The 16632-nt window shown below is 37.7% G+C and overlaps 1 protein-coding gene across 1 annotated transcript; it reads left to right on the top strand.

Annotated features, from left to right (window-relative positions):
- Window positions 1-229: 229 nt before the first annotated feature.
- Window positions 230-3863, top strand: LOC127794675 (protein NRT1/ PTR FAMILY 4.5-like). The gene is made up of 6 exons (XM_052325922.1): window positions 230-286; window positions 1295-1394; window positions 1504-1721; window positions 1822-2265; window positions 2352-2482; window positions 2955-3863. The coding sequence occupies exons 1-6, from the start codon at window positions 230-232 to the stop codon at window positions 3844-3846; spliced, it is 1842 nt and encodes a 613-aa protein (XP_052181882.1). The 3' UTR covers window positions 3847-3863.
- Window positions 3864-16632: the final 12769 nt, after the last annotated feature.

The following is a 16632-nucleotide window of genomic DNA, read 5'->3' as shown; positions in this document are numbered from 1 at the left end:
ACATTTCTTACGTAACTTCATACTTTTTAAGCTTTGGGCTGATCTATATATAATTAATTAATTTCTCTTGAATTGACATTTGCAGTAATAAAAGCTTGCTCCCCCTTTTTGAACGTTTCTAAAGCATACTTTAATCTTTAACATTTACGTAGATTCTTATAGAAGGCTGCTTAATTATTTGTGAAAGGGAGAGAGTTAATCGAGTCCAAAAGAAAGGAGCCCATAAGAGATGGGTTCAAAGCAATGGGACAAAATATGGGGACAAGACCCCATTTTGCTTCCTCTTGTAATGTTACTTTTGTTGATCAAATATAATATGCCCTAAACATCCTTTTCACATTTGTTAAACATCAATTGTTCATTTATAAGTTTGTTTATATTTTAAAATAAAAAGAATATTTTCATTGTATGAGATTTTTTGTTTTAGAGGAAAGATTAACTTTTATATGTAACCTTACGTTTACTTATAAAGATACTACTTTCATAATTTGAAAACATGTGATCTGATCATACATGAGTAACTTTACTATATTGACAAAATTTGAAAAAGTCAATACTACTTTTAGTACAAAATATAGTTATAAGATGGACAAGACAACTTCTAAATTTTTGCCTGCTCAAATGTCCAAAGTTACTGCACTTTGGATCTAGTTTTGGATTTGCATGGCATTGCTAATTTGGATTTGTACGTACTATGGTAAGTGCAAAAACTTAAAACTAAAAACCCTCGAAGAAAAAAACTAAGAAAACAAAAAATCCATGTTGGTAATAAGAGTAACAAATAAGAGACCGATGGATGACTGATTCAAAAGGGGTAGACATAATTACTTGCCCTTAAGAGTTTCATAAAAAATGATGTAATTCTAATAACTCCCATTTAAGCTGCTCATTCCAGTAATTGATTAACAATTTAAGATGGTAACTTATGATTTTGAGTTGTATTATTATATAGCACATATGATTAGTCAGCATTGACTACTTCATCATCAGCATCTATTTCCAAGTTGGCAACGTTAATCCGACATAGTTACATTAACATGCAAACAAGGGAGTTGTTTTCGTGAATGGAACTTTCAAACCCATATATAAACACATCTCTTCTTTAGCCTCCACCATTCCAATTACCTTAGCTCCAATTCTCCTGCGGTTAGGTTTAAAAACCTCATCATCAGAGCTATGGTATAATATACTTCAATTCGATTTCGTCTCATTTCATAAACTGCCTTGTTATCATCCATCGATCAGTTTCAGTTTTCCAGTTTAGTAACCTTATATTTCTCAAAATCGTTTGCAGGAAAAGCCTGATCAGCTTATTGAAGGCAAGGTGGATTGGAGGGGTAGAGCAGCCAGTAAGGACAAACATGGAGGAAAGAAAACTGCTTTGCTCATATTAGGTAGCTGCAGTTTGTTCTCAATTTTCACAAAATTTTTAGTTAGTTTGGGTGAGTCCAATGTTATATCTTGACTCTTGCACGGTTACGGTTTTATTGATGATTGGTGCAGTGGCCTTCGGTTTCGAGAACATGGCAAGTTTGGCACTGGCAGTGAACTTGGTGACATATTTCAATGAGGTGATGCACTTCAACTTGGCCGACGCTGCGAACGAGCTGACCAACTTCATGGGCACCAGCTACATTCTCTCCATTCTCATGGCCCTCCTCGCCGACACCTTCATCGGCCGATCCAAAATTGTCTTCATTTCTTTCTGTCTTGAGTTCAAGGTACGTTTTGACGAGGGAAAACTCACAGCCACCACCTGTCAGGTGTAAACTGGGTAAACTCACGGTGTTGAGCGTAACGATTGCTGTGTCTTTGCTATAGGGAATTGGATTGCTAGCATTACAAGCTCACTTGCCGAAGCTGAAGCCAGCTCCGTGCAACATATTCGATCCGCATGGAAACTGCACTCAAGTCGGAGGCACCAACTCTGTGCTGCTCTTTGTGGCTCTGTACTTGGTGGCGCTTGGCAGCGGAGGGGTGAAAGCCTCCTTGCCGTCGCACGGCGCCGACCAGTTTGAAGAGAAAGACCCTGAAGAGGCCAAAGGCCTCTCCAGCTTCTTCAACTGGCTGCTACTGGCGGTGTGCGTCGGAGGAGTAGTTAGTCTAACCCTAATTGTCTGGGTCGAAGACAACAAGGGCTGGGATTTGGGGCTTGGAATCTCATCCCTTGCCATGTTCGTGGGAGCTGTTCTCTTTCTTTGCGGATTTCCACTCTACAGGATTCATGTTATTCAAGCAACGAATCCTGTCATTGAGATCATACAGGTATATGCAAGCATAGGTGATCGTTGAGATAATCAAATTTGTAGATTAAATCAACATTTACTTATACTCTTGCGTGTTGTTTTCAGGTATATGTAGCTGCTTTATGCAACAGAAAGCTTCAGTTGCCCGAGGATCCTGAAGAGCTGTATGAGATCCATAGGGACAAAGAAGCTGCTGCCATGGAAACTGAGTTTCTACCCCACAGTGATGCTTTCCGGTTATTTCCTTCTCTTTATCCTCAAATCAAATGCATTCGCATGAGTAGTACCATTAGGATAAGATCTCACGCATCACAAAAAAATAAAATAAAAAAATAAATAATAACACAGAAAATTTAAAGAATAATAATAGAAGGAATCCACTCGAACTCTTATATATACAATTTTTAAGCATATATAATTGTAAATCCTCGCAATTCTCATACAAATAACTGGTCACCCACTTTTAGATAATTTTATTTTTCAAGTTACGACACATGACAAAATTATATAATCTTTCATATTATTATTGAGAGATAATCGTTCAATAACTATACTTAATAAAATTGTACCTTTTTATCCCTATCCCTATCCTTAATCAAAATCAGATTGGGTTCTATGTCAGACAAATTTGCATTTTTGAGAATTTTATCTAATAATTGAGTTTCAAGATTGACTAGCACTGATACATTTTTACCTACTTGTTTCCAGGTTCCTTGACAAAGCAGCCATCCAAACACCTTCAACACAATCTGGAAACCCTGAAAATCCTAGTCCATGGAAACTTTGCAGAGTTACTCAAGTGGAAAACGCAAAGATAATACTAGCCATGCTTCCAATCTTTTGCTGCACAATCATAATGACCCTTTGCCTAGCTCAGCTCCAAACCTTCTCTGTCCACCAAGGCATAACCATGGACACAAAAGTCACCGATTCTTTCAAGATCCCAGCAGCTTCACTCCCCATCATCCCCGTTCTCTTCCTCGTCATCCTAATCCCCATTTACGACAAAATCTTTGTACGCTTTGCCCGGCGGATCACTGGCCTCCCTACCGGCATAACCCACCTTCAACGCGTCGGCGTCGGCCTTCTCCTCTCATCGGTATCCATGGCAGCCGCCGGGCTCATGGAAGTGAAACGAAAACAGGTGGCTCGAAACCATGGCATGCTTGATGCAATCCCAATCTTACAGCCACTGCCCATAAGCGTCTTCTGGCTATCGATTCAGTACTTTATATTTGGAATAGCCGACTTGTTTACATACGTTGGGCTTCTTGAGTTTTTCTACTCGCAAGCACCAAAAGGACTCAAAGCCATCTCCAGTTGCTTTCTTTGGTCCTCCATGGCAGTTGGGTATTTCTTGAGCACCATTATGGTCAAGATAGTGAACAGTGCAACCAAGGGAAGGACCAGAAGTGAAGGATGGCTGGCTGGGAACAACATCAATAGGAACCATCTGAATCTGTTCTACTGGCTGCTTTCTCTAGTCAGCTTGATCAATTTCATCATGTATTTGTTTGTTGCTAGGAGGTACACTTACAGGCCACAGGGTCTTCAGGAGAACAGCAAGGAAGATAACACGGTCAAGGCATTGAGCAACTAATTAAACTGTGAAGCCATTGAATGACCATGAAGATTAAGGTCTTTCAGTTGAGTTTTTTTTTTTGGGGGGGGGTGGGGGGGCTGGGGCTGGGCGTGATGTTGTAGGGTTTGTGCACAAAAATGTTTTATTATGTACAGTTTGAACTGTCAACTGTATTACTAATAGAATGCACAAATACCCATTCCTCGTGCAATCATTCTATTGGAAAAATTCTATCCACAGCCCCCACATTATTGCTCTTCAGAGCCCACAATAACTCAATTTGTATTTTTACTCTTGCAATCACCACCAATTTCTCATTGCAGCCCACAGATTCAAAATTTATCCTCCCCTTCTAGTTACACTAATCTTATCTCTTCTCTTCTCTTACCCTCTTCTCACACTCACTAGAGTCTTCCTTACACTAATCTAAAACCCTAACAAATTCAAGGGAACCAAGCTTCAGAAGAGATGACTGCAAAATTAGAGGTAAGTGTGATTAATCTTGTATTTGGTGTGTTTTTCTAGCTGGGTTGGTGTTCCTAGGCAATGGATCGGTCATGGGTAAAAGTCGACCCATCGCCTGACGACAATCGGGGATTCGAGGAACCTCCAATCGCCACTGATCGAGGGGTTCTCAAACCCCCGACAGCCGCTCGTTGGGGTGCAAGGAACCCTCGACCTTGGGCAGTCGGGGGTTCCTCGAGTCCCCTACCACCCTCGATCGGGGACTCTTGTTGGTTACCTACTGACCTCCCACTGTTGAGGCCCCTGACAACGGGAGGTCGGGGACTTCGACAGTTCCACAACGATCGCGATTGTTTAACTTTTTTTTAATAAAAAATATTTTTTAAAAAATATTTGTATTTTATTTAAAATAAGTAAAGTTTTTATTTTTTTAATTAAAATTTTTGTAAATGTCTAATTGTTTTTTTTATTTTTGACACTATCTTAGTTTTATTTCGTAATAGGTAGTATCTTTCTTAAGTATGGTATGCACTCGAGGAGATAGAGCACAGGGAGTTGGCTCATCTTTCCCTCGCTAGCATCCGACAACTTCCATGCGGAGAATCGAAGAAGGGTTGAGTCTCATGGTAATTAGCCCCTGAGAGACTTTCTTGAATAGTCATATGCAGTTGCTTTGGGCTTACCATCTACTAGTGCTGCTAAGCAACCATCTACTAGTGCTCGTGAGCACTCATTGGAAGAAGATATTTTGGGACCATTTGTTGGAGGCCTTGAGGATCCATCAATTTTAAAGAGCTTTCAAAATCATATTGCTTTTGGCATCTAGGTTGGAAAGATACATTGGATTATGAAATGTATTATAAAATAGATTTTATATGTTAATTAGTTATTATAATTTTATTAATTATTTATATAATTTTTATAACATGAGAGAGGTTTATTGAAATTCAAAAGCCAGGGACACAAAATTTCTCAGTGGTCGTTGGCTAATCAGCAACGAGTTCGTGAAATTATTGTTGGGTCTCAATTGACACCACTAATAGATTACATGTAACATTTGAATTTAAAAAAAAAAATCACCTATTCATGGTAACATTGCCAAAATAGATTATTCTATCTGCCCATATTGCAACAAACTTTTCCTTATAATCATTCAACTATATCTTTCTCACATAATTAAGTGTGCTCTTATATACACAATTCTCAAGTGTTAACTCATACACACAACGTTCATACTCATTCTCAGTCAACGCAAAAGCAACGAGGTTCCAACTTAACATGAATTTCTCCTATGTCTCATTTCTATCAAATAACTTCTTATATTTGGCGAGCACATTTTTTGATATATGCCACCTACACAACAAGGTGCTCGTGGTTGGAAACATTTTCTGTATTGCATTCATCAATCTCAATTCTCTGTCGGTTACAATTACTCTTGGAAACGTATAATTATGAGTCATTAGACTCTTTAATTTATCCATTATCCATGTGTAGTTATCCTCATATTCATGAACCATAAATGAAAATGTAACAAAAAAAGTTAGCTCAGTCGAAGTCACACCAACGATCTCTAGCAGTGGATACTTGTATCTATTAGTTTTTGTATGTACAGTACATTATTAACACATGTGGAAAGATTTTAAATAACTTTATAGCTATTAGATGAGCTCAAAATAAGTCTGTGATACAATCTGATAATTTATCACTTCTATACCACTCCACATAATTATAATATTTCAATTTTTCATCAACTGTGTATTTGTGATCGACCATCTTTATTCATGACTTTATCTTTGCTGTGCATTATATATAGTTTTGATGGTACTCACGTTTTTTTCTTCATATTTTGCCTTTAAGGTCAACAAAATATTTTTAGATTTCACAAGATTGTTAGACATTGTTATCATAATCTTTTTCTCTTTCTTTGTAAGTCGACAAGCATATGAATGACCCTCAAGTTGAGTTGCTGGTAGATGGTTGTGCAATCCACATACAACCTTTAACATCCAGTGTTCATTTAAAAATTTCACACCAAGTAACTCAAATGGATAACCACACTTTTTAGAACTTGTCACCCTACGTTTTGTTTCTCCTATTGCCTCATCTCATTTTTTTGATAGTTTATGATTTTCATTTCGTTCACAAGTAAAACGAACTCTAAGTTTTCTTCGTGTACCCCTAGATTCAGAACTCTTTATCACAATAACCATCCATTTTCTTTCCCAATTGTCTTAGCCCATTCAATAAGTATTTCTCTATTACTGAAAACTTCATTACTAATAAAAATTTGGCTAGCATCAAATGACAAAGCATTCTCATTCTCTAAATTCTCTATTTTTTTTATGATCATTCCTCTATTAATTATCAAAAACAGAAATAAGACATATAAATTAAAAAATTAAAAATAACAAGATATAAACAAAATAGAAATAAGACATATAAATTAAAAAAATTAAAACAACAAAATATAAACATATAAACAGAAAGAATGAAGTATTTGAGTGGGTGGGGCTTCATTCCCAAACGAAAACATTGGGTCAAGCTTGGGAATGTGGGGAACTGAATGGAATCGCGGGGTCGGGGAACTTGAGGTAGTTGGGGAAACTCGAGGGTTTCCTGACCCCTTGCAATCAAGGAACCCGAGGGTTCTCGACCCCTCGCAATTAGGGAACCTAGGGTTCCCCGACTGGGAGGGGTCAAGGAACCCAAGCTTCCTCGACAACCCCGACCTGACGTTGTTGAGAACCCTTAGGTTCCTCGATTGCAAGTGGTCGAGAAAGCCTTAGGTTCCTTGACCCCAACCCCCACAGTTGGGAATTTGCCCATTCCAATGGGGTTTGGTGATTCTGGTTCCCTATATTTTCTCGTGAGGCAGCTAACGACATCAGTAACGAATCCAAAATTACAAATAAAATGGCATACTAGAGCATTGAGCTATTGCTATTGCTTTTCATTGTCATCTACGAGCTGTTGCTCATTATCATCTTCTTCATAAAACTCTCCCCATCTCATTAATGTTGTTATATAATCATCCATTGTATAGAAGAAAGTAAACAAGAATGAGAAAGAGAGAAGAAATAGAGAAATGGCTATAAGTGATAGGAAAAACTTGTTGTAAGTGATCGGAGAATGGGCTGCGAAGGGTAAATAAGGAAAAAGAAAAAGTGGCTACAAGAAAGGTAATAAAGGATTTTTAATGCAGGATAGTTGATGGATATTAAATATGAACTGTGAATAAAAATAATATGAGTTGCGAATAGAATTTCTCATCCTATTATTATGATATGTGGTAAAATTTGAAATATAATAGTGGTGGCACCACAATTAAGAAAAAATGATATTCATATTTGATGGGATTTATCCTCTGTCATGGGTAGTTCCAATTGACAATTAAGTCAAATTAAGCAGGTCAATTTTGTAAAGTTTATTAGGCCCTCCATTTTGAGATACACGTAGGCCGTTAAATGAAAGAGTCGACAAGTCGTCCAATAAAGAAAGATTCAAAAAGGAGGATCAAGTAGAAAAAATACGTTTTAACTTAACATTCCACAATTGGGTGTTGGTCTCACGTGCAATCAAATCCTATTGCAGAATAAAACTCCACTTGAGACTTGAAAGGAGAGCCACACGTAGAGCGCGGAAATAGAAATGAACGAAAAATGAATACGGTATAAAATAAAATATATATATATATATATAAATAAAAAAATATAATTTTTTTTATAAATATATTTTTTAATATAAAAAATTATAAAAAAATAGTTATCGAATCTTAGAAAAGAAACATAAATTATATAATGCATTCAAATAAATTTTAGAAACAAATTCTATAAAAAAAATAAAAAATTTGAGTTAAAGATGAAAAAAAAAATCATTTTTATTCATAGATAAAAATGTATTTCCAAATAAGAAATGTGTTTTCAATATTTTCATCATATTAGAAAATGGCCATAAAAAGTTTTTGAAATTAAAAAATAGCTCATAAAAGTTTCTTGATATTTCAAAAACAAAAAATTTTCAAAAATGCAGAAACAACTCTCTCAAAAAATTTGCGTGCATCATAGCGTAGAGCCATATACCTCTCATGTTATCTTTGTAAATAATTTAAAACTCTTATTCCTTTTCGTTTTAGCCATTAGAGAAATGCAAGGGAAATAAGTCCTCGTTCATATATGAAAAATTCTACTTGCAAGTATATTTTTTGCTTTCCACACCTATTTTTTTAGTAAAATTCTAAATTTACTCTTCGTAATTACCCTTATTACTTTTTGTAGCTATTATTTTTCAAAAATACCCTTTTAGCCATCGCATGTAACACCCCATTTTTTTCCAAGCGTACCTTAATCCAGAATTTCGAGAATATTTTTTTTTTAACATACTCTCAACATGAATCATTTCTAACAATCTTGTTTTATCTTCTGAGTACATCAACTTAATAATCAATAAGGTAAGACAGGTAATATCATCATAAATGCGAAAGTAAAATCAAAATCTCAAATGATATATAACCGTAATCCCTTTATTCATAATATAGAAACCATACCATTGTTTGACATGATATTTTCAAAACAAAATACATAGAGATTAATCCCTCAACAACACAACTCTTCAAACATAATCAAAATATATGCTAAAGGTCTCCAATGTAATCAACGGCCATATCTCGATAACCTCATTTTCCTTAGCGTCGTTGTTTTCACCTAAAACCTTTGAATATCCAAAGACATAGTCCAAATTAGATACTGAATGATCTAAGCGAGAGTTCAAAATATTTTCGTAAATATATGCAAAACCATGAACAAATTAACATAACTCGACATGTCCCATCCCAAGAGAATCTCATACAGCACTTAACCCATACCACGACAAAAGAGCAATCTCTCTAAAGATAATATAATCACATATATGCATTGGTATAACACAATCCTATCTTAAGAGGGGCAACATTAACGCATATGTCCGACACTTCGGGAACAATCGTCACCACTCCAGACACATGAGGGTCAACATCAACGTAGGAACCTGGCTCACCACAATCACGTCAAAGATTGCGTCTCACTCAAAAGTATCTTGAGAATACTACTTATGTCCAACACACATGCCAATGCCATAACCACAACATGCATTATTTAAAATCAACATTTCAATGCACATGTAGATAAACATTTTAGATGAACAATCCCCATGAAATCTAGTATTCACATGCCAAAACATTGCATGAAACAAAATCAAGTATAGGGTCAAACCACCCACAAAAACCAAGTTTGAAGTAGGAACTCTCATAAGTCAAACCATTTTTTCGGTAGAACTACTCACTATAAACCGAGTTATAAAGGCGAACACTCACAAACAATCAAGTTTGAAGTAGAAACTCTCACAAGTCAAAATCGTTTGTATAAAACAAGTCAAGTTTTGATAATAAAACTGCTTACCTTGAAAGTACTCGAAATACCTCGATTCTCGTGTCCCACGTTGATTTTCTTGTAAGGTCTCAAATAATTGTACTATTACTCAACCTCGAACCTCAATGATCCCTAGACATCATCTTTATTTAAGAGAATATCAATATCTATTTTTTTTCATAATTTCTCCTCATTTTCTCCCTATTTTATCCTAAAACAATTCCAAAATAAATACCTCTTCAAGATTTTTTTCAAATTTTTCCCCACCATAATTCATAAAATATTTTTCTAAAAATATTAACAAAAAAATCCGGACTTACCTCGGGCTTCACGCGCCTTCACGTGCTGGGCACATTTATGCGTGTGCATCTCACGCGTTTCGTCTTCTCCGATCTTCCTCTCGCCGCCAGAGACTGTAAAACTTTTCTAATATTTGATTTTGATGCACTAAAGTGAAGTACTCCTCAAGTCGGTCACGTTGGTACCCTTGGATGCCCCAAACACCAACTGGTGGTGGTCTAAACGGCCGATTAAAGCCGCGACTTCGGTGACTTACTCGATTTTTCGGCCACATTTGAAACCCATTTAAACCTTCATGAAAACACCTCAAATTCTCTATGGGGGCATTTGTTAATCAAGATATGAGATGAAAAAGTCAAGATATGGGATGCATTCCGGACTTCTATCATTTCCAACATGTTTATTAAGCTTATTTGACCATTCTTGAAAAAATCATTAATGACCTTTTATCTTGATCTTTCAATATATGCTTATCTCCCCCCTCCCCCTCTTTCTCTCTCAAGATAAGTATATCTTGATCTTATAGATAAGAAAAATTGACATCTGTATCCTCTAGTGCATTTTAAAAAATTTAACAAACAGTTTGATAAAAATATTGGAATGCTTCCCAATTTTATCTTGACCATTCCATATTTTAGTTCGAAAATCATTTTGAGCTTATCTTGATACTCCCTTATTTTGCTCATTTTAACAAATGCTACCTAAAAATAATGCTCACACACCAAGAAACAAAAGCCCTTTATCCAATCTCTCAAATCTTTTCACTCTATCATATCAAAAAGCTCTATCAAGACTCCTCAAAACCAATCAAAACTAGATTTATTTTACCTCTAAATTTGTTAGCCAAATCCTTTCTTTATATAGTTAAAACAACTGCCTGAACCACCTAGATTTCTCAAAACCTTTATCATTGATCCCTCAATTGGATCTTGTGATTCGACCATTGATGGTGGCAGTGTGACAAGTTGTAGGTTTTTATGAAATTACATTTGTACCCTCAATTTGGTTATTTCGTGGTAGGGTTTAATGGCCAAGGTAAGGCCTAGCATGGGGCATGATTGTGAAAGTTGAAATGAGGTGAAGAATTAAAAAGGGGTTGCTTAATGAAGAGTTCCCTATTATGGGTATGAGACCCCTACTAGCGTGTGATATCGGCTAGTAAGTATCTTTGTGTGCTTAATGCAAAGAGCTCCTGGTTGGGAGAAGGTAGTGGCCCGAGCATGGTAAATCTCGAAGTGAAATGGTAATGGTGCGTGCATTGCCAAGCTCGAGGCGGACTCGAGTAATGCACGTATGGTTGAAATGTGTAATTGCCTGGCATGGTGTTAGGTATATCGATTTTGCGTAATCATATCGATAAATGAGGGTCGGCTGGTCAAAGTAGAAGACCATGTATGGAATGCTCGACGTTGGCAGGGTGGGCCAAATGGGTGCTTCCCTTGTAGTGCTAGCGTGATAAGTTGATCGGTAATGAGAGATTGCCATGAGGATCAACTCAAGCTATGCATGTGTGCAATTAATGACGATATGCCATGATAAATGGGTGGCTGAGTGTCTTGTGGGCACTAAAAGAAACATTACGGCTGATGATCAGTGCTAAAACGTTGCTGGTTGGACCAGCGTAAAATCGTGGCCATGTGTGATTGGCAGTGGGAAACATTGCCGTGTGTGATCGGCGTAAAATCGTGATAGATGGGTCAGTAATGCAATGTTAGTGAGAGTTGTTTCGGTTGATGCGAGAAAAAGGGAAATGGGAAGTAAAACTGCAAGGCGATGCTTCAAGGCGGAAAAAAATCCATCAGGAGATGGATATCGTTGCAGTAGGCATGACCAGCGACCAGCAGTGCCATTTGGTTGGAGGCCAAGGCGGTACTCGATTGATGAATGTCCTCAAGAGATGGATGACCAAATGCCTAGGTGAATCCTTGAGGTGGGAATAACCCGAGGAAAAAGGCTGAGAATTAGTTCGGCTATGAGATTCTCGAGTAGGGGATTCAGAAAGTAGCCTGAGAACGTAATTATCTTGGGCAAGAGATTAAGGCAAAACAAATTTCGAGGACGAAATTCTTTAAGAATGGTGGAATGTAATACCCGGTATTACATGGTATCGTAAATAAATAAGTTTTGACTATTTTGGCAGGGCCTTGGGTGGTCCGGGAAGGCCAAAAGTCAATTTCGAGTAAATTAATTAATAAAAATTGTCGAATTGGCGACAGGGAGTGCCTCAGGATTTGGATGTCCAGGAAAGAGGGCAAGGGATTGGTAAACGTCTTGAGATGAGATTAATGACGCTGGAAGCGGTCCGACTGTGAATAATTTTTGGAATAAATTATGTATAAACCCGAGTGGGTGCCAATATCGAATAGGCGGAGGAGATCTCCTGGAAGCTAGGGGTGGTTCGATTTTCTGAGTAAAGCAGCCCTTAAGTGTTTTCGGGTCGAATAAAAGTTCCGTGCAAGCACAGAGTCTAAATCAAGATTCCCGAGTAGATGCCAGTTATTAATTTTCAATGAATCAAGAATTTGTGTGGGATAATGATAATTAAATTAGGCTGGGAGGGCCTATATGTCATTATTAAAAATTCCTAAGTGGAATTAAGGGGTTCTCTAGTGTAATTAATGAGGATGATGGGGTTATTTTGTAAATATATATATATATATATACACGTGTGAGAGGAGGAAGCTTGAAGCTTCCTCACGAGCGCCCCTGGTATTTTGAAATCAAATACAGAGGGTATGGGTGATGGCTGGGAGATCAGAAATAGAGAAAGAGAGATCGAGAGATAGGGCTCGCGATCGAGAGAGGGAGTAATGGCTGAGACCGGAGAGGGACGGAGAGATCGAGAGAGAGATGCGGCAGCAGCTAAAAGCCGCTGCCATGTCCGCGGTGCTGCAGCTCGAGGAGGGGCTAATGGCAGCGATGGCTCGAGAAGAGGCAGCTTATGGCGGCCGCGATGACCAGTAGCAACAGAGGAAGCCGGCGATGGCAGAGGCAGCATCGAAGGCCGCGATGGCAGCCAGTTGCAGCGGCCAGCAGCGGAAGCTGCCATGGCCGACGCATTGCAGGGGAAGGCAGCAACATGGGAGACTGGACGAAGCTGGAAGCGGCCGTGGTAGGTTGCAATGGTGGAGGAAGCGGCGGCGACGCCAGTCGGAGGCGATGAAGAAGCTGGTTGCGGCAGCCATGGCTATTGGAAATGCTGCGCGTGCGTGGGACTGAGGTCGCGGGGGGGCTGCTTGCGGCTATGCTGATGGCGGGAGGGGGCGCGGCTGCTGCTGGTGGTGACCGTTGGGGGTTGGCGATGGCGTTGGAAGGCTAAGTGGTGGCCGGCGAGAGGCGCGCGAAGGTGGGGCGCGCGAGGAAGAAGATGGATGAACAGTAGCCGCGCGGGAGAAGACCAAGGAAGAAGAAGGAAAAGAATAAAAGAAAAAAAAAGAAAAGAAAATAGAAAATATGGAAAATTCTGAAAAATGAGGGAAAATAGGAGAAAATTTCAGAAAAATTCTAGAAAAGTTCTGAAAATTATTTCGAAACTCGTGGAGCATATTGAAAACTCGAGAATGGGATTTTGGGCTTGAGATAGCAGTCAATGAGGCAATGTCGGTATGGGCGATTGGCCAATTTTTGTTTCCAAATTGATTGAGGTAAATGAGTTATTTTCTTTGAATTAATTTATTCAGAGAGTAATAATTATTCGCTAGATTAAACCCTGTGTTGGGGTTATTTGAAATTTTGTTGATGGATGATTTTGGTGATATGTGGCGAAGTTGTGGGCATTGGTTTAATACCGGATGTTAATGGAGTTGGGTTTGTGTGTATTTGTATCTAGGTTCGACCGGGGAGGCGGTGATCCTAGAAGAGCTTGGAGTTCAGGCTGAAATTCGTGCCGAGACAGAGATGAGGCTTCGAGCCAAGTAAGAGACGGCCCCATGTGGAGGTGACCTTGTAAGTTGGTAAATGTGTTTGATAATATTTTTATGTTGCATTGGCATGTAGTGGTTATATCTTGTGTGATGCAAGCTCTAGTGGACCTGTGGCCATAAGGAGGACTAATGGTGGGGGCTGATAGGTTGATGCCTCAAACCTTGGTGGGTTGTGAGGATAGATGGGCCTAGCCTCATTTGCATGCATTAGCATACATAAACATCTTTATATTCATATTTACATGCATTGCACTCTTACTGAGTCTTTATGACTCATGAGGTTTTATCTCATGTGTAGATGATACAAGTCCAGATGCAAGCAGGGATGGTGCCGGGAGGCTGTTGTGGCAATTAGCTTGTTGCCTGAGATGTGTTGTTGTGTAATCTCCTGTAATTTTTATATGTATTCATGTAATTGAATGTAAACGATATTGAGCACTAGATGTATTTAATTGTTGAAATCATCGTAGTGTGATAAATAATTGTGAGATTGTTCGTGGTATATGACTTAGTTGGAGAAGCCGAGTTTCAGACCAAGTAAAAATCAGCGAGGTAAGTTCTCATAAATCCCCAATACTCAGTGAAGTGTTTGTTATGCTAGCTTTGTGCCTGGGTCACCTCTGGCTTGCTTTGAGGCAAGCTCACTCGGGTTTCGGGTCTCGGTCCGCTGAGTTTTTTTGTTTGAGTTGGGACCTATTCTTGAGTGGAGCGAAGGGACGGACGAAGCCTAGTTCCCACCTAGGGCGTTTTCTATTGAAACATAGTCCAACCCTTCAGTTGTGGTTCGTCAGGTGAGTAATCCAGTCGATTATTTACCGGTGGCGCCTATAAGTGGGAGCGGGACGTTATAGCCTTGGATTGTTTGGATTTTTGTTTGAGAGAGTTTGAGAACTTTTGGGTGCTTTCAATGGGAAATATGAGCAATGAATGATCTCCAAAATGAGTTTGGAGTTATTTATAAGCATTTTGAAAATTACTGTTGCGGCTTTGTAGCAACAGTTAAATTCACTGTAGCAATGGTCAAGTTCACTGTACCAACGATAATGTGTATTGTAGTAATGGTCAAGTTCATTATAGTAAACGGTAAAAAATTTGACCGTTTGGGGCACTATAATGTCACTGCTTTGGTATTGTAGCAATAGTGAAAAATTGACTTTTTGTCTGAATTTTATAAAATTATTTTTTTATAAATTTTAAAAATATTTTGAAAAATAATTTTAATGGAAAATAACATTTTTAAAAATACATACTTATGAAAAAAAATATTTTATAAATTAATCTAAAATATATTTAAAAAATATTTTTGATAATACATATGCTATAAAAAATATTTTATAAATTAATCAAAAATAATTCGATATTATAATTAATATATTTAATAAAAATACTCTTTTTGTTAATTATCAAAATATTATAATTTGTATATTAAAAATTCTCTTTTTGTTAATTATAAAAATTTAATTAATATGAACAAGAAGGATCTTGGGATTCGACCATTGATGGTGGCAGTGTGACAAGTCGTAGGTTTTTATGAAATTACATTTCTACCCTCAATTTGGCTAATTCTAATTTAACCCCTTGTTTTGGCCATGTGCTTTTGATATATTACATTACAACTTCTATAAATTATACCAAGACCTACTACAATTTTGAATATTTCTAGAAATTAGGTTAAAAACCTAACAATCTTTCAAAAATTAACTAAAATCCCACGCTTTGAAAATTTTCTTTAATAACCCATCTTAACAAGTTACCAAAGAGTGCGATTTTGTTCACCTTGGGTGACTTTACCTTCGGGTAAAAAAGTTATTTTGGGTCTCCTTCTCTACCTATCCTATTTCTCTCTTATTCTTCCCGCTGCCAACTCGCCGACCACTGCCTTGCTGTCGTTTCCCCACGTTGTCTCACCACATCGTTGCCTCGTCTCGCTGTTGCTTATCGCCTTTCCTCGCTGACTCATTACCTAGCTGTCTTGCCTCGCTGCTGTGCGAGGCAACAGCGATGCCGCGATCAATAGCAAAAAGAAGAAGATAGAGAAATAGAGTAGGTAGAGAGTGAGACCCAAAATGACTTTTTAACCCCTCCCCCAAGATAAACAAAATCACACGTTTTATGAAATACCACTAACTCATAATATGGGGTATTTTCACTAACATTATTGATGATACTATTATCACTTATATTATTAATTTTTCTATTTATCTATCAAGAACAACATTATTTTTCTTTCTCTTTCTTTCCATCACTAAAACTCATTGGTCAAAATCCATCTAGGTCTTGACCATCATAAAGGGTGATGAAGCTTTTCTTGTTTTTATCATTAAATATTTATAATTAGAGATTAAGATTAATTTTGTTTTTAATTTTATTTAATTAAGAAAGGGAATCGTGGAAATGTAGAGATAGTACATTGGCTAATTTGGATAAAATAAATTATAAATGCCTGAAAAAAAATCTAAGCTAAAAAAATGCATTTCTCTTATTTTTTATATTTAATTTTCATCGTATAGGATTATTAATGGCTCTCATGCATCATTTGTAATTATAAAATTTATGTTTGTACAATAGTACTCTAAAAGCACCACAAGTGTCCTCGAAAAGCAACACGTGGCGGGAGGGCCCAGCAATGGGCAGCCACCTCAACTCTCTTGCATGACTTCCTGGCATCCCCATAATCTCCCACGCCATCCGCGACCTCTATCCCCTCCCTCCCG

Source organism: Diospyros lotus, chromosome 2 (genome assembly GCF_014633365.1).
Source record: "Diospyros lotus cultivar Yz01 chromosome 2, ASM1463336v1, whole genome shotgun sequence".
NCBI lineage: Eukaryota > Viridiplantae > Streptophyta > Magnoliopsida > Ericales > Ebenaceae > Diospyros > Diospyros lotus.
This window is presented reverse-complemented; position numbering and strand designations above follow the sequence as displayed.

Bases quoted from the DNA above. Each gene is read 5' to 3' on its own strand.
- LOC127794675 (XM_052325922.1), top strand. From the start codon at position 230: ATGGGTTCAAAGCAATGGGACAAAATATGGGGACAAGACCCCATTTTG. The intron at 2,266-2,351 runs GTATATGCAAGC...TGTTGTTTTCAG, and splicing joins CTGTCATTGAGATCATACAG to GTATATGTAGCTGCTTTATG. The intron at 2,483-2,954 runs GTTATTTCCTTC...ACTTGTTTCCAG, and splicing joins CCCCACAGTGATGCTTTCCG to GTTCCTTGACAAAGCAGCCA.